The 22730-nt window shown below is 38.2% G+C and overlaps 2 protein-coding genes across 3 annotated transcripts in view; one reads left to right on the forward strand and one right to left on the reverse strand.

Annotated features, from left to right (window-relative positions):
• Window positions 1–46: 46 nt before the first annotated feature.
• On the reverse strand, window positions 47–6243 carry stx4 (syntaxin 4). 2 transcript variants are annotated; one of them, XM_014014778.1, is made up of 11 exons: window positions 6172–6243; window positions 5993–6075; window positions 5572–5676; window positions 4547–4646; window positions 4341–4415; window positions 4189–4259; window positions 2435–2543; window positions 1704–1777; window positions 1329–1466; window positions 1132–1242; window positions 47–1006 (listed from the first exon to the last, which is right to left on the reverse strand). In XM_014014778.1, exons 2-11 carry the CDS (start codon window positions 6020–6022, stop codon window positions 929–931), a joined length of 891 nt encoding a protein of 296 aa, XP_013870232.1. In that variant the 5' UTR covers window positions 6023–6075; window positions 6172–6243; the 3' UTR covers window positions 47–928. The 2 variants fall into 2 exon arrangements, with proteins under 2 accessions (XP_013870232.1, XP_013870230.1); XM_014014776.1 differs by lacking the exon at window positions 6172–6243 and having other exon boundaries at window positions 5993–6165.
• Window positions 6244–6773: 530 nt separating this feature from the next.
• The window catches only part of LOC106521982 (rho GTPase-activating protein 44), a 45435-nt gene continuing 29478 nt past the window's right edge, over window positions 6774–22730 (forward strand). Inside the window, exon 1 of the mRNA XM_014014780.1 lies at window positions 6774–7099. Coding sequence (XP_013870234.1) covers window positions 7047–7099 — 53 coding nt within the window. The 5' untranslated portion in view covers window positions 6774–7046. The remainder of the gene's footprint in view (window positions 7100–22730) is intronic.

The raw sequence follows: 22730 nt of genomic DNA on the forward strand, positions 1-22730 counted from the left end.
TTTAATTGTTTTGTTGGACTTTTCAATCAGCCAGTAATCGACAAAAGAAATGACAATGACTTTATTTAAAAACAAATAAAATAAACCAGTCATGCAAATTTGAACAGTTGTAATATTACACAGTAGAAAATTCTGTTCAAGTACATTATTTTTTTTTTTTTTTTTGTTTAGCTGTGATGGTTAAGTTTTTCTTGACAGATTTGTCTCGATACACAAACACACAAACAACAAAAAAAGACCAAAGTTAAATAATAATCCTAATTCCATCCCTTCTTGACAAATTAGTGCACGACATCATGTTCCCAGCTCGTTGCAGATAAGGCACAGATTTGAAGGCTTTAACGAATTCGTCAGATATTTTGTTGTAGCAGCTTTTATAAAGTTCAAATCATAAATACAAAACTTCAGACAAATAAAATCAGGTTTGGGTTTATTATTGCAGAACTGACGGATGGGGGTTAATCCACAACATCACTAATTATTTACACATGTAGGCAGTTTGAAGCAACCAGTTAAAAAAGCATAAATCACCAGCAGTGTTAATTACAATTATATTAGTTTATTTTGCATAATTGTCTAAAAAGTTGTTCTTTGTGTCCAATTCAGCAAGAATCAGTTTTCCTGAGTACAGCACGGTCAGCACCAGTGTTWGATCTAAATACTGCTTCAAATACAACTTTTATTCAGGTAACAGTTTTTTTTTTGTTCTGGTCTTTCATAGAACAGAAACCTGCAACACCACCTCAACTGGGGGTTCGAAAAATAAAAAATGCAGGCGAGACAGAGAGTCCGTCGCTTTGAAGAAGATTAAATATGAGCGGGATGGAAAAGAACTAAATATGTACACAGATCAGGTCCACCTGTGGGTCGGTGAATTTACACAAATTTGAACGATTCTTGCCGAGGCGACTCGCACGGCTCGGTGTCACTAACTGAAAGTGCTGACAACGGCGATGACGATGATGAGGAGGAGGATGGCCAAACAGACGGCRATCCAAATCTTTTTCTGTGGAAAGAAGAAGATAAAATAAACGAGAGGAGTTTCATGGATTCAAACCCAAAATTTTATAAATATATCCTTTTGCTCCTCAGAGCTTCTGAGTTGAAACATAAAAAAAGAGATGAACTCACCTTGCGAGCACTGCTCTGATATGTGACGGCCTTCTCCACATTGTCCTTGGCTTTCTCCACGTAGTCACACGACTGCTTGATGTTTGTCTCAATCCTGTCCACCATCTCACCCTGAAGCAGGAAAAAAACAGACTTGTCAGAACTGGAAGCTTTTTTTGACGGGGCTCAAAGCAGCCCAATCGGAGGCAGATCCGTACCTGAGCCTCCACCTCCATGGCCAGGTACTGGAACATCTGGTGCAGCTCTGTGATGCTCTTCTCCAGCTTCAGGATCTCGTCGTGCCGCGACTCGATCTCGTTCAGAGCCTGCTTCGTGGCTTTAGCGTCGATCAGGATCTGAACGACACGAATTTTATCAAGTCAGTCATGGAGTTTTTCCAGCTTCGGGTCCAGTAAAGCCCCACCCCCATCTATCAGCTACTCTGAGGCTACATCCCTAAAGGCCACGCCTACTTTCTTACCCAGTCTGCCGTCCAGTTCGAGCAGTTTAGAGAGCGACAACAGAGCAAACCTGARTGACAGCTGTTCTGTCCAATCAAGACGCTTGTGATTTCTGATCTGAACCGGACTCACGTTCTGAGTGAAAACATCCGTCTGACCGCTCTCCAGCATGGCGTCCAGCTCCTCGTCCGTCACGTTGTTTCCAGCTGAAGTCAGAAACAAAAACAGATCAGAGCTAAAAAAAAAAAAAAAAAAAAAAAAAAAAAAAAAAAAAAAAAAAAAAGTAAAAATGCATCTCGTCCACTTCCTTTCAACAGAGTTTTGGACAGAGACGAGATGGAGCTTTAGACACAAAGTCTGTGTTGTGAACAACTCTCAGCTACTACCATGACAAACTTTAACTCAACATCTGTAAAAATGGCTGATATAACTAGTTTTGTGTTGGCTGACTTAACAGGTAAGCTGTAAACGCCAACCTGATCATTACTGTTCAAAAGCATCAGGTGATAAATATTTTCATTTCAAGAGGATTCCAAATTCCGTCCTCATWTTCTCTCCCTGGATGAGCCTCATTTCAACCCATCAGTCATTAATTGCTAATTCGTCTTGTTTGGCAAGTTATGAAATGTAAAAGTGAAACCAGCGTGACTCAWGAGAAACTTCAGCAGTTGCGGCTCCAACCACAAAGATGTCGTGTTTTTAATCAGCACACTTTAACACAGGAATAACTTGTAAAATGAAAGTGAGAGACAGTTTAACTGGACTGAAACCTGCAGAGAGAAGAAGTGATCAGCCACTCTGGAATCCCCCCACCACCCCCCTTCCTCAACAGAGTCCACAGACTGAGGAGTCCCAGGACTCACTGATCTTCAGCTGCCTCTGTATCCGAGCCACGTTTCGGTCTCTGTACTCGGCCTGGATGGTGTTACAGTGACCCATTAACTCCACAAACTCTCTGGACAGAACGCCGTGCTGAAAAAAACAAAAAACAAAATTATTTTTAAGTTCCATATGAAGACCTGAAGTTTCCCAAAAGACGCTGTCATTTACAAACTGACTGGAGTTCTGGATAAAATCTGAAAATRTTCCTGTATTTTACGATACAATGTYAATTTTCATATAATTTATKTAACCAGATTTAAAACCCCACTGAGATCGAGATCTCATTTTCAAGGGGGACCTRGGCAAAAACAAACAGTWCACCATAAAAGTGTTACATAAGTCACAACTGTGCTAAAATAACAAAACAATGGAAAAAGTTAATCATAAAAGGCAAGGACCGTAAGAATAAAATTTTTAAAAGCAGACACTGATTGATGTAATGTTGTTTAATGCTGAGATAATAAAAAATTAATACACTCATAAAACTAAATGGTTTAATGTGCAAATAGTTTTTAAATTAAACTTTATTCTCTCAATGAAGTGCGAACTGAAACGACAACATCCAGCAGCAAATGTTTCCTTTGAAAATAACCTTTTCAGCTAAAATACAGAAAAAAAGCAGAAGAAGCAAATCAAACTGAAAGCCAAAGGTTACTAAAGGCTATCTAAATATAGCAAAAGACAAGCTAAAAGTAGTAGGACATTAAGTGAAAATAACAGCCAGCTAAAACTAAAAGGAACAAAAAGCTAGCAAAAAAGTTAAAGTAACAAAAGGTTATCTAAATGTAGCAGTGAATAGCTAACAGCTAATAACATCAAAATACTATATTAAAACTGAAKGCAGCAAGACATTAACAAGAAATAAAGGGGTAACTACAAGCTAAAAATAGCAAAAGGTTAGCCTCAACTTAAAAGTAGCAAAGGGCTATCCAAATCTAGCAATGGCTAGCTAAAAATATCAAGACTAAAGGCAGCAAGAAGTCAACTAGTGGTAACAAAAGGCTAGCTACAAGCTAAAAATAGCAAAAGGTTAGCCACAGGTTAAAAGTAGGTAAAAGCTTGATAAAAGTAGCAAAAGGCTATCTAAATGTAGCAACCACTAGCTAAAAGCTGAAAATATCAAAATACTAAAGACAGCAAGAAGTTAATTATAGCTACAAGCTAAAAATAGCAAAAGGTTAACCACAAGTTTAAAGTAGCCAAAGGCTATCTAAATGTAGCAAAAGTTCTGCTAAAAGTAGCAAAACAACTAAAAATAAACAAATATCTAGCTAAAACTAAAGTAACACAAAGCTAGCAAAGATGTTAAAGTAACAAAGGCCATCTAAATGTAGTTATTTAGCTAAACGCTAAAAACAACCTAAAATACTATTTTAAAGCTAAAGGCAGCAGCAAGTTCACTGGAAGTAAAGCCCAGCTAAAAGTTGAAGAACAGAAGCATAAAAAGACAAACAGAGCCAGTAGCTGAAGCAGATTTTAAGAGAACAGTGTTTTTGAAGCACCTGAGGAGATTTCCTATGTACTTCTGTACAGGGCGGTAGATATTTTAAAAAGTATAAAATTCACATCAGAGCTTCCTGGACGAGCTGAACTCTTTTATATATGAACAGCTAAAAATAATATGAACTACGCAGAAATTAGATTGCAAAAAATAAAAAAAATGTGTTAAAAAACAGAAAAACAACAATATGAGTGTATGTGTGATGAGAATAAAACAGAGTTTTTGTTAACTGACCTGCGTTCGCTGCATCCGAACATTGATGGGAATGTATTTTCCATCATCGTCGCCCTTTTTAGGTTCGATACCTGTGGGATAAATTTACAAAGCGTAAAAAACCACAAACCACCCAAGAAGAAACAACGGACAGCAGGATCGGAGGTACTCACTCTTCAGCTTCCTCTGGATCTGACTCGCTAAAGTTTTGATCTCATCTCGAAGAGTTTGAAGCTCTTTCTTCATACCTGAGTGGAGAGRAAAACAGGAAGTGACGGCGGGAAACCACCAATCAAGTTATTTCCCCTCAGTGTTAAAATGTTGGCACTGTTTGTTGATTTTATCCTGTTGCAGACAAAAACTAAATCAGAACACCTACTTTCTTCTGGCAGCGCCACGCCCAGGACAGTTTTCTGTTTGTTCTCCAGGTCAGAAACCATCTTCTTCAGGCTCTCCAGCCCCTCATGGATTTCTTGCACCTGTGGACGAGAAGCTTAATTAAACTTTTAGACATTTAAATAATAGCTTACTTCACAAATGAACCATTTTTGTCTTTTCAAATTTGAAGATTTAAGAGTTATATAAATAGAAAAACCAGTAATTTGAGCTAAAACTACAGAAATAATACAGAAATCCTGTATACTTTAAAATGTGATTTACTTACAACACTTGGAACAATATAAAACGTTTCTATGATTCATAATCATTGTTCCAGTTGAGCTAAACATTCAAACTAGTTAATCAGTTAGTCTAATTAAGTAGTTCAAGATCAGATCTGTTCTACTTCACTTCAGGTTATTTCCTGATTTAGTCTGGGCCAAAAAGACTTTCTTAATAACTTAATATCCATCACTATAATTGACCAAATCTCAAAGAACCTAAACATTTAACATGTGACATGAACGACTCAAAGGTGTATTAAAGTAATAATAAACAGCATTCCTCTGATAAAGGGTCAGTGCAAAAGCTAGAAAAAAAGTAGCCGTAGGTACTGAAGAAGTGCTGACCAAAAACACAACAAATATTACAAAAGGTTAGTCTATTTCTAATCAAAACATCAAAAAAATTAACTTGAGACTTTAGCATTTTAATGTAGATCTGTAGGTAGAATATGTAGTTATTCTTAGGCAAGTGATTGAATAGTTTAAATGCTCTAATAATGCATTTTTTAATTGCACTGATGGAAAAATACACAACTAAATTAAACATTAATGATGTGACTCAGTTATAATTAGACTGGAATCATCAAAAGTTGTCAAAACAAGATTTATTTTYAATCAGCAGGACTGACCTCTAACATCTTTTCTTTAATAGTATGAACCTATTTATCCTAAAATTATTACAAGACACTGTGAATAATCAGCAAAATACAAGACTACAAAGTAAAATATCTTAACTTTTTACCTTTTTGAAGAAAGCTTCATTGTCCTTGTCATCTTTAGCTGAAGATGTTCCAGGTTTGTTCACCAGAGCTCTGTCCTCGTCATCCTCATCTGAACCTTCGGCTTTCTGCAGAAACATCCATTAAAACAAAATCAAACAGATCAATAAGCTATTCATCGTTTTTCCACATGCCAGTCCCTGCAGCCCTGCCCTTCTTGGCCTCAGCTCCTGAAGAGGTGAAACGGAAGTTGGAAATCTGGTTTAAAGAAGCAGAATTCCCCTAGAAGCATAGCTAAACTACATTATTTCAACATCRCGTTCTGCTTTACTGTGTTAACGAAAGCTGTCACGGAAGAGTGCAAAAAGTTGCTGCTCGACTGAACCAGTAACTTTTTTGAGCAGGTTTAGCACGCTAATGTTAGCCGCTAACTTTTAAACTCACGTTTCCCAATTCTTTCGTTCGGTCCCGCATTTTTCCGACAGAAGGTCACGATTAGATATCCGAAACACCGCCKCGATTCAGACCTGAAACACCGGACAGACGTTCCTTATATCTAGACAGGTTTCACTTCTATCATTCAACAAATACACCAGTGTAGCAACACTTCTTCTTCTACGGACCAAACAGCCACAGCTGGCGCCGGCTGGTGCCCCCTTCCTTCGGCAACACTTCTTCTTCTACGGATTAAAAAAAAACATCACTTCCGCCTTATCACTGAAGAGAGCTCATTACTATTGCCGCCACCAGATGATGCTGTTCCTTCACAAAAACCTCAGATTTACCTGGATGGAGAGCAGCCAGTAATAAATTGGCCGTTAGTTTAGACTGGCCCTCTTGGACTAGGCTAGCGGTTAGCTTGTACTAGCCAGTAGCTCAAACTAGCAATAGCTGTATGTTTATACTAGCCTTTAGWGCAGAATAACCATTAGCTCGTATTTGCTATTATTTCATGCTAGCTATTAGCTCAGACTAGCCTRTAGCTCAAAAGTAAGTAATCACAGCTCAGACTTTTTTTTTTTTACCTTTATTCAGGAATAAACTTTATCATCCGCACTGAGGACATTCAAAAAGCTATCAACAACAGGTAAGATAATAATTTAATTGTTTATAACTTTCCACAAAACCCCGGCTTTTAAACTATCAATTACACAATTGATAAATATAGGGATGTGAGGCTGTGTGGGAAAGAACCACATTTCCCACGATGCACCGGYGGGGAGCGTCGCGCGTGTCATCGCCGGCGGAGAGAATTCGGGTTCAGCAGCATCTGCGGAGCGGAGCGGCTGACAGAAACACAGTGTTCATCAGTTTAAAAAAAAAGAAAAAAGAAAGAAAAAGAAAATGACCAGGAATTCGCCCACCGCAACGATGACCGAACCGGGGTTTTAAACGAACGGAACCTCCTCGGATTAGYGCCGGAGAAGACCAGACTTCATTTATCAATGAGATATTACGAAGAGARGCTCCTCTACGGCTCGCTGCTGAAAAACACAAGATGAAGAAGCAGTTCAACCGAATGAGACAGCTCGCCAACCAAACAGTGGGCAGGTAGGATAATCATAAAACATTTATAACCCCGAGCTGCAAACRTCCAGCTTTAATCACTCAGCTGAAAGCAGACATTTTGTTGTCACTCAGCTGGATTGGTTCTCACAAAGCGTTAGCTGTCAGTGTAGGTCACATATGCAGCTGTGTGATTGATTGAGTTCAGCAGGGAGGAGCGGACCCGCACACTGAAGAGGAGGCAGCAGATACGGTACCAAGAACCTGCTGCTGATGATGACCACCGACCAATGACAGGCAGGCTCTGAGGGCGGCTGATGGAGGAGCCTCTGTGGGGCTAAAAAAAGGGTTTAAAAAACAAAACGTCACACTTGACAGGTGGTCCAAGAGATGGACAAGTCCACCATTTCAAATAATCTTTTCCACTGGAACTTTGTGAATCTTTGGAAGATCTGCGTATTGTTGAAATCATACAAAAAACATGATGTTCCTGAATCGGATGGTGCCATTTAAAAGTACATTTCCAGCTATTTTGAGGTACAAATTGTAAAATGCGGGTCCACATTCACTGTAAACATGAATCTGCTTAAAACCATGTGGAGCTCGAGTCGTGTTGTCCCACTGTGGCCTGCAAAGAAATATAGCAGAATCGGACAAGCGTAGACTTTTGAACATGTTTAGATAAAAATATAGCGACTGAAAGAGTAGAAGAAGACAAGACAACTGTGATTAAATATGGAGAACCAAGCAAAGCACTGGAGTGTCATAAAATTATTTTTTGCTAAACTTCTGCCAGACTATTCAGTTTACTGTTTGACCTATTTTAAGTTACTTCAGCAGTTTCCATAGGTAAWATGCACTTTGTAATTGGCATCCAGATTCAGATTTGTCTTTTTTATTTTGAAGTTAGGGATACATTAACCATACAAGGCCAAAACCTTCTCCAACATAGACAAAGTTTCCAAGTTAAAAATAATCATTTTACTGTAAAGAACCATTTGGAACAAAATGTCTCCTGCTTGGTTTTCACCTGCTGTCTTCATGCAGTTTTGGTGCATTATGCGTTTTAACAAATCATTTAGGAGTCTTCRAGGGGCTTTACAAGATGAAGAAAAATACACACAGGTCACTTGTTTGTTGTCTACAGTTAGTGTAAGCTTTATGCTCCACGTTTTGTTTCCTATTTCTAGTGTGTTTTCCTAGTAGGGTTGCAGCGCCCCCCAGAAGCCAGGCATAGTTATTTTAGTGTTTATAATTTTTATATTTACAACTATATTTTTTTAGAATAAAAATGTTGTTTTGAATAAAAAGGCCTAAACATTTTCGAGACTGGTAAAAAAATTGGACTAAGGGTGATTCCTTGTGGAACTCCATTTTTAAAAGTTTGACAGATTTAATATATAAATCATATATTAATTAATTTTGTCTCTATTGGTTGCTAATAAATAAAGTTTTTGTTCCAGTTGTTCTGATTGTAAAGCATTTTGATGGAACATCTTAATTTTAACTGTAGAATTTCCACTTAAACCAAATAATTTAGTGCTTTTCACACTGAAACATGAAGATTTGCATGGAAGCCCCGCCTCTATCCGTCTGCCCCAAGGCAGCTGTGGCCACATTGTAGTTTACCATCATCAGTGTGTGAATGTGTGATGCATGAAATTGTAAAGCGTATTTAAAGGTCTCAAAAAAACGCCATATAAGACTAATACATTTATATTATTATTATTTGTCATAGCTCACGAAGGTTTAAGTTATTAATTCTCACTAAACCCACTTAAAACTGGATGCAAATTTAAAAGAAAGATTTAGATCGATGTGCAAATTTATGTGTCTGTCCTGCAAGGTTTGTTGCTATAATAAATCAAGAATTTTTAATCCTGCGGTCCAGACTGGAGGCTTGATGTCAAATTTTAAATGACCCATTTAGTCTCTGTTAGTCAGAAAACATCTTTTTTTATTGCGGTGTCCTTGTTTTGTGGATTCCTTGTCAGTCGGTGGGTCATGACATCTTTCACTGTTGAATTCTGTTTTAAATATTCTTTGTCTCATATGGTGTTTGTCAACTCCACCCATCACCTGTTACAGAGTCATTGTCATGAGTCAACATTACGCCCAGGGCAATTTAGATCATGTGTTCTTTAAATCTTTGAAAATACTGCGCAACTTTATATAAATTCACAGAAGTGTTTGCAGAACCCTTTTTGGACCAGAAAAAGTCCTGTCATCCCCTGCTGAACCGAAACTGCTCCAGGCTGAAGTATCTCTGACGTGTCATCACTATGCTAAAAACCAGTTTGGCTGACTGCAGTAACTGACAGGATGAGCACAAGATCATTGTTTTAGCAAGAGAAAGTTCTGCGCTGGAATCCAAACATCCTGCCAGAATTATTATGAATCGTCTTTAGCCTGATTTTCTCTCTGTCCTGAAGTAAATGTCACACAGAGTTAAATGACAAATACATTGTGGTAGAATTAAAACTAATGCAACAAAATACAAAAACGTTTCAAGTACAAGTTTTAAAGAATCCATTGACTCTTTCTGAGTCCAAAATTAAATAAYGGTAAATAAAAAAAATGGTTTACATTTTTCTTTTAAAGTACAAAACTAGTGAAGAAATATCAGACCCAAACCAAGTCAAAACTGATTCCAAATTCAAAACAAAGTCTGAAAACCAAACCACTGAAACCATAGTCAGACCAAACTTATCATTTCTAAACAAAATTTGAAGTTAGGTCTAATTTCTGTTTATTACATTCAAAATATAACAATTATACTTTTACTTATTTACTTTCAAATTTAACACCTACAAATTTAATAAAGACCAGAACTGCACACAAAAATGAAGTGTTGAATTTACTCAACCAACTTAAGTCCACTGGTTCCATTAAACCGAGATGAGTAAATGTATAAATTGCTGAATTTTCTTAACTGGATTTAGTGGAACCAGTTGAAATAAATTGGTTAAATAAACTCACCACTTAATTTCTTAGATTGTGTGTACATGTACTTTTACTTTCTCAATTTTTGTGAACAGTTTTATGACTTTTACTTAACTACCTTTCTTATCAGTGAAATTAGATGTTACCAAAGTCATTTTCTGTTAAGGTATTTTTACTTTGTTATTTTTTTCAAGTATTTTATACACCTCTGGTCAAAACTGAGTTCAAATCCAAAAGACACTCAAGAGTTTAATACCACAACAAGAAATGGTTCTTCTGAGCTGATCTAAAACTAGTCCAAACCAAGCCTAAAATCAGACCAAAATCTGAAGTCAGGTCTAGGACCAGTCCAAACTAGAATCTAAACAATGTCTGAATCAGAATGGTCATAATCTGTTAACACAAGTTTAAGTCTAATCAAGAGTCAAAAAGTGGAATAATAATTTTCTGGAGTGGAACTGCTGCTCCTCCACTTCTAAAGGGGTTAGTTAAGGTGGTTTGGGCGCCTTCCCCTGGAGGTTTTCTAGACATGTCTCATTGGGTGGAGACACCAGGGCAAACCCAGTACTCAACGCCTTGAGATCCCCCCCACGAGGAGCTGGAGAGGGAGGTCTTGGTTTCCCTTCTGGACCCGTTGTCTTATATTTTAACCCAAAACCTTAAAAAGAAAAAGTCAATTGTAGACATTTTTGTGTTAGCCAAGGTCAAATAGCTGTGGCTTCCAAAAACAATTTTATTTTTAGCACATAAAATTGTGCATCTAATAAAGCATCCCCCTTCAGAAACACAAACAGTCGCTGCATGGCTCCAGTTCCAGATATAGGTCAAGAGAGGTTCAGACGCAGTTAAATTCATCTCTCAAACAGTCTGCCTCCATCATTAATCCCGTGTAATGCTGCGTAAACTGTGCAACTGAATGAAAATGTGTGACTCGGTGTGTGTTGGCACTGCAAGGTTATGGCAGGAAGAGGACGTGCTTAATCCTCTTCTGGCTCTGTCACTTCAGCTTCTTTTTTTTAAGCTCATCTTCTCACTCCCATGTTTCTGTCTGTGATAAACAGAGAGAGTCTGGGGTGTGTGGACTGAAAAGTCACCTAATGAAAAAACGATGATTTCCCTGCAGCAGCTCAGACTGATGTGTCGGGGCTTTGTGGTGTCACGGTGTGATAAGGCTGAAAAAAAAAACATAAAAAAAATGTGTCAGGAAATGGATTTCTAACCTTTATCAACATACAAGGAAATAGTTTCTTTTTTGTTGCTGTGTGATACCTGGCTGCAGGTGATGAGACTTCAAGGAGTTCTTTTATTTGCTCAAACTGTGAATGTCTTCACTCAGTTTTTCATTTCATGCTTTGTTGTTTTCTGTGTTGTGTTCTCGGCTGCAGGAGCAAACGTCTGATTAGCTGATTGCAGGTTTTTTTTCTGACTGCACGCTGGTTTTTTACTCTATAAACCCAGAGTGGCCACTTGTGCAACCAGCCGTGCAAGTTAGGTTAGACTTGACTGCAGGAGGACACGACCTCATCTGTGACAGTTTGATCCTTCTGAGCCAAAGTTCAGCAGTTTGATGCTGAGATTCATGAAAGATTCTGCACAAATGCCCCCGTTTGACTCGAAATTACAGACTTTATGTTTCTTGAAAGAATGCAACGTGACATATTGCATTCAGAAAATGTGTTGAGGATGAATCTCAGCTAATACCACACCATATTTTAGCACAATTRCTGTAAAACTGACTAAATTATTATTTTGTTATTTGAAGCTGTAACAGCCTTCATGAAATGTGTTGACTTCAACAGTTAATCTGTTGTCATCAGACAACCAGTATTTGCTTTCTGATAGTTTGAGTAAAATCATTCCTGTGGTTCATGAGAGATTTTGCTAACACTAAGATCATGCTTGAATCTGTCGGTGTGTTTAAATCAGTGGCAGTGAATAATGAAGCAAAAACAAAATGTCAGCTTCATCATTAAAGTAAAACAAGCAGCTGCCTGCAAACGATTCATAAATATTCAGTCACAGAACGTGTTGGTTTAACAGGAAACACCTGATTTTTTTCTCTCTCTTTTTATTCAGCAACAGTTCAGCAAAACACTCCCTGACTAGATTTACCTTGAGGGAGCGGCTGGTCCTTCATCTTCTTATGAGTCCATGTGAAGAGAAATAAATGAAAGAAGAAAAAGAAACATAGGTGTTCAGAAATTGACRTTAAAAGATAACATAAATAGTGATCAGATTGATCGGATGAGAGGTTGACAGCTTGAGAAACCGGTTTAACAGTTTATATAGTTAGTTTCCATTTAAAAACAGTTTCAAAAAAGAAAACAGATGGCCTTTTACAGTTGAGGCTTTAAATTTTTTTTTATCATATTGTTTATTTAAACAACAACAATCTGCCTCGCAGATCTGGGTTTATCGATCTTGCTGCAGGACCGGACTTTTAAAGTAGAAAACAAACAAATAGATAAATAAAGTAGAAAATTTGCTTTATCTTCAAAAATATGATGCAAATTCTTAGCTCTGAATGACTGTTGAAAATTGAAAACGATGTTGAAATTAAGCTGGCTGATAAACATAACAAAACACTAACTAAACCCAAAGTACTAAAAACTAGAAAAAAGCTTAAATAGCAAAAAGATTAGTTGAATTTAACAGATGTTACCATTTGAATAAAATGAGCATTCGTGGATTTAGCACTAACAGCTTTAGCTTTAACARTAATAAAATTACCATATTAGCAGAACTAGCATTAGCAATAGTATTTTGAGCATTAGTATAATTATTAATAGTACAATATCATTTGCAGACTTCGCATTAGCTAAATTTGAAGTAGACATCCTAGCAATTAGCGTTAGCTGTAGTAGAATTAGCAGAAGTATGCTGAAATAGATTTCAAAGACAATGTTTTTAAGGATTTTAAAACATCTTAATGTATTTAAATGATTTTTTTGTAGGTAAACTAAATATTTTTTAAAATATAAAACTTCTACAAACCAAAAGTCCTAGTACCAACAAGCTGAATGTATTGATTTAAAGATAAAATAGCACAAAGCATGCTGAAATTTAGTGTGGTAGTAGCTGAGGTTCATCCCCAACACATAGTAAAGGATCATTAAAGATCTTGATTAAAAATGAGGTCAACTAGCAACATAAATGTAATTTTTGATGGGATTTTATGAATCACAGTGGATTACAGGATGATGGTTCTTGTTGTTTTTGGACCCATTATGGTCACTGAATGCTACAGTATAATGAATCAGAAGACAACAGTCTGAGCAGCGTTAGGTTGCAGTCTGTTATGTTTTCAGTGAAGCTGAGGACCTTTTACAGGTTTTAAACTTTGATCTTTGTTCTGACAGCGAGCTCTGTGAAGTCACTAATCAGTAATTTAGCTMATCAAGGCAAAAATACAAAATGAAATGCATTTGTAACATCAAATCTGGACAGCCTCTCTRCCCCCATTGTTTGTCAGCTTAGACTTTTTGAGATTTGAACCTGTCAGAATGTTGCTCTCGTGTTTTTCAAGGTAATCAGCATTAAAACTAAAAACAGAGCTGTTTGATGTAACCACAGGAGCTCGACCTGATTTAATCATATTCAGTGTAGATTCAGGGTTGAAACAACATTGTTTTCTGAACCTGTCAGTCAAAGATCCTCTGAGACCTCAGTTTTGTTTTTTTGTTTTTTGTAGAGAGTTGTTTTGGGAAATGTCTCTTCTAGTGGAGCATTAAGGAATTCACCAGAGTGTGTAAGWGCTGACAAACAAAAATCTGGGAATTATTGGTCTGGATGCTGCAGACCAATGTGTGAATTCCTGCAACTGGTCTTTCAGAAAGATTTGTCTGAGATTTATTAGGTGATAAAAAATCAGCAAGACCCAGAGAAGTTTCAAAGCAAAGCCAAATTATGACATTCAGCTGAGAGCGAACTCCACCTAAAAACAGCCTCTGAGGGCCTGTTAACACCCACAGCTGAACAGATGACTTCACTGGGAAGGACCAGAAGGAAGTCCAGAGCTCCTGGAGTGATTTTAGCGTCGTAATGGAGGCTTGCTGTGACCTCACCCAGGAAGGACATGCAGGCAAAGCTGTCAGGATGAGAAAACGCAGTACGTCAACTTCCTGTCGCGGGACAGTCTGAGCGAGACGAGAAAAGACTGATTTGGACCATTTAGCATTTTGTTCTGCAGCTGCATCCCTGAATCCCTCGTGGCCCCTGATTGCATCTATTAAAACTTAACCAGTTATTTTTACTGATTGCCTGAACACAGAAAAGTTTTCTACCTTTTTTGGGAAGTAGATCCTCTTTGCTAGCTGCCGTATTGTCATGTCATGTACCAAACATCTTGAGGGATAGGTGGGATGACCTCAGAACTACAGAAGCCCAAAAGAGTGCACTGGTGAGAAAAAAAATCTCAATTTTCCCTAAATTAAATTTTTTATAAATAGAAAATTCGATTAAATCGATTTATCGCCCAGCCCTAAGCTGAGGCAAGCAGCCCACAAACATCTTCTCTGTTTCCACTTTGCATCCGCAGCTCAGGTCTTTGTGTTTTAAAGTTTAATGGGAAGTCAAACCSTCGCGGCTCAGGTGTCGCCGGCCGCCGTGTGAGCCGAGGGCCAAGGGTTAAGAGGGCAATGCCGCAGGACATTATTCATGTCCACGACGGGTTGTGGCTCTTAATATCCCACGAAAGTGATGGTGGATGATGATGCTTTTCTCTAAGTTTGCTTCTGTTAGTAAAATATCTCATGAAGCACCAGGCAGATTTTGATGAAACGGAAATGATCACCGGATCTTTATCGTCAATCCAGGCCTCTAATTATTTTTAATATTATTTATTAATTTTATTTTTGCTCTGGTTGTGAATCACCAGTTTTGTTTCTTTGTGAGATGCTCACCACGAATCGCAGATATTCCTTCTCACAACAACAACAATGTTCCTGCTGTAAACCTTCAGCTCTGATTTCAGAGTCAAACTCAGACAGACGAGCAGTTTGTTGGTGTTTTTACAAGCCGGCTTTAACACCCTTCACCAGCTCCCCACTGAGAAGTTGATTTGTTCGTCCCAGATTTAACATTTTAGCTGTAGCACCCTGTTTGACCTCTGTTTAAATAAATAAATAAAAAACACTCCAAGATAAGACACGTTAGGATGTCCCTGCAAGGCTTTGATCATAGCATTTAATCTTGAATTGCAGCTGAGCGAATGAATCAAGTAGATGATCAGATAAAACGAATGAAGATGATGGAGAGTGTCAGTGATTTTTAATTTTTTTTTACTTTGGCTGCTTCCTTACAGAGTTTAGTTATAAGTTTTTAGTTTTTCTTAGATCTAGTTCTCCGATTTTTTTTTTCATATCTTTTGTTCACGTTAAGCTCCGTTGTTGTGTTCAGTCTGTTTTTCATCTCATTTCCTGTTTGATTTTTGACAAATTATGATTATTTGTTTGCTTTTCACACTCTGTCTGTTGCTAAATCCTACAGGCTTGTTCTCTATGGGACATTAAAGACCCTGTCTACAGAACTTTTAAAATGTTATTTTCCTTCATCTACACTATTTTAATCAGAACTCTTAACACCAGCCTCAAATACTTGTATTCACAAAAACACTCCAGTACTTTGAATCAATACCACTTTCATGCTTGCGCTGGTTCATCTGGTGCTTTTATGACTCAGCAAAGGGAACTCCTTTAATTCTATTTATAGCCAGCTGTTAAGAAACAAAGAGGAGAAAAGGAAACCTGCAAATCAATTAGAAAAATAATCTTCCTYAAGCTAAATAGGGTGTTGGTTAGTTTGTCAGGGTTACAGAAAAACTTGCTGCAATTCCTGCGTCTGTAAGTCTTTTTAGGTTGTTTCCTCCAGAACCATGTCAGCGTTCGATCCGCCCGAAGCGGAACAATGCAGCTGATGACTCACACAGCCGGGCTCTCCCTCGCTTCTTCTCGGTTTAACCTCTCAAGATGGATTTCTGCTGCATCGTGCCACGCCGCCGCGCTGACTGGGGCTGYGGCGAAACACAAATAATGAAGGGAAATGTCGTTTATGTGATTCTGTAAACAGCTCTTCATCACTCTGAACCAGAGAGGTGACGGCCTGTTTGCTGCTCCCAGGCTGTAATTGTCGCCCACATTAAACCTCTTCACTCAGTGAGACTGATTGTGTTGAAGGCAAATAGGAATGTCAAACGTTTTAAACGAGTCTTTCAGGTTTTACTGTAATACAGTGGAATAGATTCAGATTGATATTTGGTGGRTTATCAAAGGTACTCGTTGAAAATATAAAATCAAACATGAAAAGTTATCCTGAACTATAATAAATGATGCAGTTTGAAAGTTTTTTAAATGTAAAATTCTGAAATACAGGCATGCGTTCAGTGTAAACTAAACATTTTTTATTTGCATCGTTTACTCAACAAATCTGAGCGTAAATAAAATGCGTCGAATCAGTTCATTCATCAGAGTAATTTGTGATATGTCAGAGAACGGAGTGGAGTGGACAACAATCATTGGGAGTGAGACCTGGAGGCGGGTGGGGGGAGAAGTTCCTTGAAGAGACAGCAGCAAAACGAGTTTCTCTCAGACACATCTCAGAAAAGGCGTTGAAAGAGGGGCTTGTGGAGTTACAAAACGAATAATTCAGACCAAGCATCGCAGTTCCACTATATATAGACCCCATAAATATGGAAAAGAAGGATTTAAAAGCATTAAAAGTCCACTTTAGTTTAGCTGCTAGGGGTGGGCGTATTGATCCAAGTATTGATACTGTCRTCGATACCAATATGACATGGTTCCCATGGATCCTTAAAAAGTCTTAAAAGGCCTTGAATTCATCAATCCAAAAATAAGGCCTTAATTGGTCTTAAAATGTCTTAAATCAATCTTCAGAAGTTTTAAAGATGTTAACACATTGTAAGTAGGATGACTGTAATTCGTATCAAATATTAAAATAATTGGTAACATTTATTTATTTTTGAAATATTCCCATTCAGATGTTCCCTTTTGACACCACCTCCTGTTATTTCACATGCTTATATCTCAACAACTGTCCATCTGAGCAATGTGAAATTTGTTTTCTAATATGTTAATAATGTTGTCTTTCCAAAAATGCGTTCATATTTACAAAAATTTGATGTCACTTGCAATTTAAAGTTTCATCTACCGCAAGCTGGGGTTGAGAACCCACTGTGGGCCATAAAACTCCAAATTTTGTGTCGTTAGAGGATTTCCAGGAATTAAATTAAGTTTAAAACTGACTGCTAAGAATGTTTTTTTTGCTATATTTGACAAAATAGCAGTTAGATATGGATAAAACAATTGGTCTATTTAGCAATATTTGAATAATTCAACCAAAAATACTTTGATTCATGATTTTCTGCCACAGTTTTAATTTTTTTAATTGTGTTTTTTGGGAAATTGGTCTTAAATTTGATTTCCCTTGGCATAAAAAAAGTCTTAAATTTAACTTGCCATATGAACCCTGTATGAGTATCAGATTGATACTATCTTGATAAGATTATCCTATGTTTACAATCTATTTGCATTTTTCCTAGATAAAGTCAGTAGTGCAGAGTCTCCACATTGTAATTGTTATTGAAATTTTCATATTTATATTTTTGTTACATTGTTGTTTAATTTTGTTGTAGTTAGTTAAAAAATGGTATTGCCTAAAATCTTTGTCCTGTGTTTTACCATGTTGACTAGCTAAAGGCAAACTCACAAAATTATTCAATAAACACGATAAGTATTGTTTTCGGCTATATAAGCTTTGTATTTGCTTGATATGGGATCAATAACTAAATTCCTATTATCACTCACCCCAGCAGCTGGGAGAATTACTGGAAAGTTTGAGGCATTTTCATTTTTTTAAATATCTAACTCACTTAATTTGTTTACCTCCTCAGCACATCACGAGCCTGTTAACAAACCATCATGTGCTGAAACATCTAAAACATCTAAAATGGAGGAATTAGTCAATCTGGGCAGATTAAACCAGAGCGATCTACGACAGGTAGAGTCTGTATCTAACTGGGCATCAACTGAATGGCATCCATGAGAGAGTTTTCAAAAAAGCCTAGAAATATTTAAATTTTTCGATCCAACCAACCAATCGTAACCAACTCATGGCAGTGACTTTACAGATACTGAGGTAAAGTGGCGAGCAATATGCATTTCTTCAAGGGTTGCTGGGTCTTCACCATAAAAGACTCAGCCCCTCAGAGCGCGTGGTCGTGCGGATGAATGTGTTTCCTGTTGGAAACACTTGTTGTGACGCTCAGAGCAGCATATGTTCTGTAATAACAGAGCAGGTGTTTCTGCCACAGCAGGCGGTGAAGCAGGCGCTCACTGTGCTCAGGTAACCTTCAAAGTCTTCCTCGCTGTAGTTTTTTTTTCTTCACGCCTCCCTCTGTCAGCTCAGGGTTTGTGCTGATTCTCAGGACCGAAGCTGTTCTTAAATCTCACCTTTTGTCTCGTTTCTGTGAACAGAATGATGTTTGTTTTCAGACAGAAGAGGGATCAAATCAGCTGCTCCCGGCTCCAGGCGAGGTCGATGAAAAGGAGAGACGAAAGATTGTTTGATTCATTTATTATCACCCGCCATCAAAAACAATAGCAGAGCTTTCGTGTTTATCCTCATATGTGTATGGGTGTTCATTAGTCTGTTGTGTTAGCAAAATATCTCATGAACCAAGAGATAAACTAGAGATGCAATGTCAGCGCTAAATCACTGCTGAATTTACTAAAAAAGCTGAAACAGGCTTGTTAAAACTAAGCAAAGCAGAACAATGGTTTAAAGCTATAAGAAGCAAAATGCTAATGAATAGTATCAAATCACAAGCTAAAAGCATAAAGTAGCAAAAACCTAGCAAAAAGCTAAATGTGGTAAAGTATGGCTAAAATTAGCAAAAAAACTAGCTAAAAGAAGCCAAATGCTAGCTCAAAGTAACAAATCACAGTCTAAAACAATAAGCTACCAAAGAAAGCTAATGAAATGCTAAGTGTAGCAAAAGTTTAGTTAAAAGTATTAAATACAAACTAAGGTCGTATACAGACCTGATAATTTGCTCCGCTTTAAACGAACCAGAGTTTGTTTCCAGCGTTGGTCCGGACCTTTTGTGCAGGTGTGAATACACTCATGCGAACTCTGGTGCRGATCAAACAACCGGACCGAGACCTGCTTTTTGAGGTGGTCTCGGTCCGCTTCCAAACGAACTCTGGTKCGGTTCRCTTYAGTTTGCTTCTGGTGTGAATACAGACCGGACTCTAACTGAACCAGCTGCATTAAACATGCACCTTTTTGGACTTCACAGGCCACCGTTGCTGAGCTAAATAAACTGAAAACATACCTGTTTCGTCGTCTCCTGTTAGCAGCTCTGCTGCCAGCATGTAGTGGGTCAGAACATGCAGAGCACCTCGTCTCCTTTGGGTTGCGGGACACATTTACTGACGCCGCTCCAAAATTAGAATATCATCACGGAACCACCATTAAATTAGCTGCTTCTGACATTTTAAATGCTATTGCAGTTGTACTATCAGCAAAAATGTGCTCAGAACCGCAGCATGCAGGACTTCCTTGTTTTCTTCTGGATCTGTGGTTCAGTCCCGCCCCCGTCYTTTTTTGTCCAATGGGAGCAATGATCGTCAGCCTCATGGCTTTGTTTACAAGTTATAGTTCGTTTGCAAAAAAGCACAATGTGAATGCAAACCGCACCAAACGAAAAAAAAAAGTCCATTTTTGGTCCGGACCAAACAATTGGACCAAAAGACTCTCCTGGTCTGAATACACCCTAAGAGCTAAAATTAGCAAAAAATTAGCAAAAATACAAAAGAAGCAAGCAAAATGTGTACTAAAAGTTGCTAATCATAAGGTAAAAGTGCCAAGAATGTAGCTGAAAAATGTTAAAAGTGGCAAAATGCTAATTAGAAGCTAAAATGACTAAAACACTAACTAAAAGCAAAATCTAGCAAATGATTTAATTTAACTAAATGGCTATAACTTTCTCTAAACTACGGATAACGAGGCCAAGTGTTTGTGGTTGTAGCTGAGAGTCATCCTCAGCACATCGTCTGAGTGTTAACATGTCTCCTGACGTGTGGCGGCCATCTTGAATCAAAAATTGTCATGAAAGTCAGCGACTTGATTACTTGTAACATTAGACATTATTTGATAAACTTAATTTGTCYGACAATATATTTCTTTAATTTATAAAAACTAAACAGCCGACAGCTTGTTTACAGTCGTTGTTTTACAGTTTATCAAATAATGTTTAATGTTACAAGATTTTGGGTCCCTTTTAAGGAGAGAAGGATTCATATCGATGTGAAACTCGGTTGCTGGAAGATCTTCACCTGGAGAACCCAGTTTATTTTTCTGACAGAAGCTGCGCTGCTGTTTGTGGCTTCCATCCTGATCGGGAAACGATAAGACGGATGAATTTTTCACAGTTACAGAATGTGGGTCGCAGGGAGGAAACCAGGCCTTGCAGGGAGCGCCATAAATATCTTGCTCTGGTTTTAATGGTTTGCTTTCTAACGGCTGTGTATGTGTGTGTGYGYGCGCGCGCGTGTATGCGTGCATGTGCACGTGCGTTTTGCGTGTGCATGCGTGCAGCTACTAGGTCTAAAGAAACCTCTTGAGCTCGGAGTGCCCGAGGCGAAGTGTGGCTCCTTCTGCAGAGAAATCCTGATCTTTATTTTAGCAGCTATTGTGCAGATATTTAAAATAAAGAGAAACTCTGAGCTGCAGATAGAGGTGAGTCGAAACTGGAGGCCTCCTGCTGTTCCACTGTGTTCTGGAGGGGGAACGTCAGCAAAAAAAAACTAAAAGCACAGAAGACAGAAATACATTCTTCGACAGCGCTGCTCACTAGGAACAAAGAAATGTTTTTGTTTTCTCTTTAAGATGAAAATGGTTAAACTCTAAAAGGATAAAAATTCTCCAAAACACAACTTATTTCCTTCAGAAAGGTATTTTTCTTTAAGATCTGCTTCAGCAAACTGGCTCTACTGTTGTCTTCACGATACTTTTAGCTTTTAGCTYGCCTGTTGCTACTTTTACTAACCAGTCTTTGGATGTTTGTATATTTTAGCTTGTCTTTTATTGCTTTGAACTCTTGAATTTTTTCTAGTTTTAGCCTTTATCTCACTTTTTGCTACTTTTAGCTTTGACATAGCATCTTTCTGCTTTTACCATCTCATTAGCATTTTGTTCCATTTAACTGGACTTCTGATGATTTTAGCTTTTAGTTTGCCATTTATTACTTTTTGCTATTTTTAGCCTTTATCTCACCTTTGCGACATTTATCTTTAAGCTAGCCTTTAGAAACTGTTAGCTTTTAGGTAGCTCATTGCTACTTTTTACTATGTTGTACTGTGGGAGGAAGCCAGATTGCCTGGAGAAAACCCACCCATGCATGGAGAGGACATGCTAACTCTACCCAAAAAAGTCCCTGGCTGGGATTCGATCCAGCAACCTTCTTGCTGAGAGGCAACAACTCTACCAACTGAGCCACCATGCTGTCTTAAATAGCATTTAGCTCATTAAAATGTTTGCATTGCCTTTTTGTTACKTTTGTTAATACATTTGTTGGTACTTTTGCAACATTTAGCTTTTAGTTAACGTTTAGTTAATTGTTCTATATCTTGTTGTTTTGATGAGCAGCATCACTCCACTGATGGACCTCCGACCCGTCCACTGTAGTCTCATCCCGTCCGTCACCTGCCCCACTTGTTTCGGCGCTCCAGCGAGGCCAGAACCAGAACAGAAGGTGTTTTTGAGTCGAAGGAACTCGGTGCGTCTCCTAACCGCCTCCTGGCTGCGGCTCGTCGTTTTCTCACAGTTATTAGTCGTTCACTGGAAGGGTTGAGAACGACCGGAGCTTGGCAGGAGACAGGCCTCTGGACTCTGTCCTGCAAAGACGAACCCAACGGGTCGGTCTCTTTCTCCCAACGGTCGGCTGCCAGGAGGCCGTTTCCTCGGACAACGAGTGACGAGAGGACAAAAACATCCTACTGGAGTGTGAAACAGGAGGAGGGGAGAATAAATTGAGCTGGAAAGAGATTAAAAGAAAAAAACGGGATGAGCAAACTGCCTCAGAGACATGGACCAGTTTGCCAGAATTTGTAAGATCCACGTAGAACACATGGCTCGGCTGCGATCCAGCTCCTGTTGAGGAGAAACAGTCGGATAAACACAGCATCTACACCAGATGTTCAGGTTTTTTTGTTAAGGTTTCCAAGGATTTCTGCAGTTGTCGCTTTCTTTGCTTTATTTGCTCTATTTGCTCAGTCAGGTTTGACWGATTTTGATTTTTTACAAAATCTTACATGTCGTAGATAGAAAATTAAAAATTTGTGTGATTTGTTGGAGCCAATTTTCAGTTTTTCTCAAACTTTGCCATGTTGACTAACCCTGTCAACAAACCTGACAAATTATCAGAAACAAGATGCTCAACTGATTTTTATTATAATTTTTTTATGTAAACCTGCCCTGTAGATATTTATTACAGGCAGGAACAGAACCAGACTCCTCTGATGCTGCGGGGAAAAACAAAAGAACAGCAGGGACTCTTCTTCTCTTTGAATCTGTGAACGTCTGAAGTCAACGGTCTCGTGACGCGAAAATAAAAACCCATCAGGTCGGATCACATGTGGACACGAGGAAGGCCTGCCTCTATGTGTGTGTGTGTGTGTGTGTGTGTGTGTGTGTGTGTGTGTGTGTGTGTGTGTGT

Source organism: Austrofundulus limnaeus, unplaced genomic scaffold (genome assembly GCF_001266775.1).
Source record: "Austrofundulus limnaeus strain Quisiro unplaced genomic scaffold, Austrofundulus_limnaeus-1.0 Scaffold119, whole genome shotgun sequence".
In the NCBI taxonomy this organism is placed as follows: Eukaryota; Metazoa; Chordata; class Actinopteri; order Cyprinodontiformes; family Rivulidae; genus Austrofundulus; species Austrofundulus limnaeus.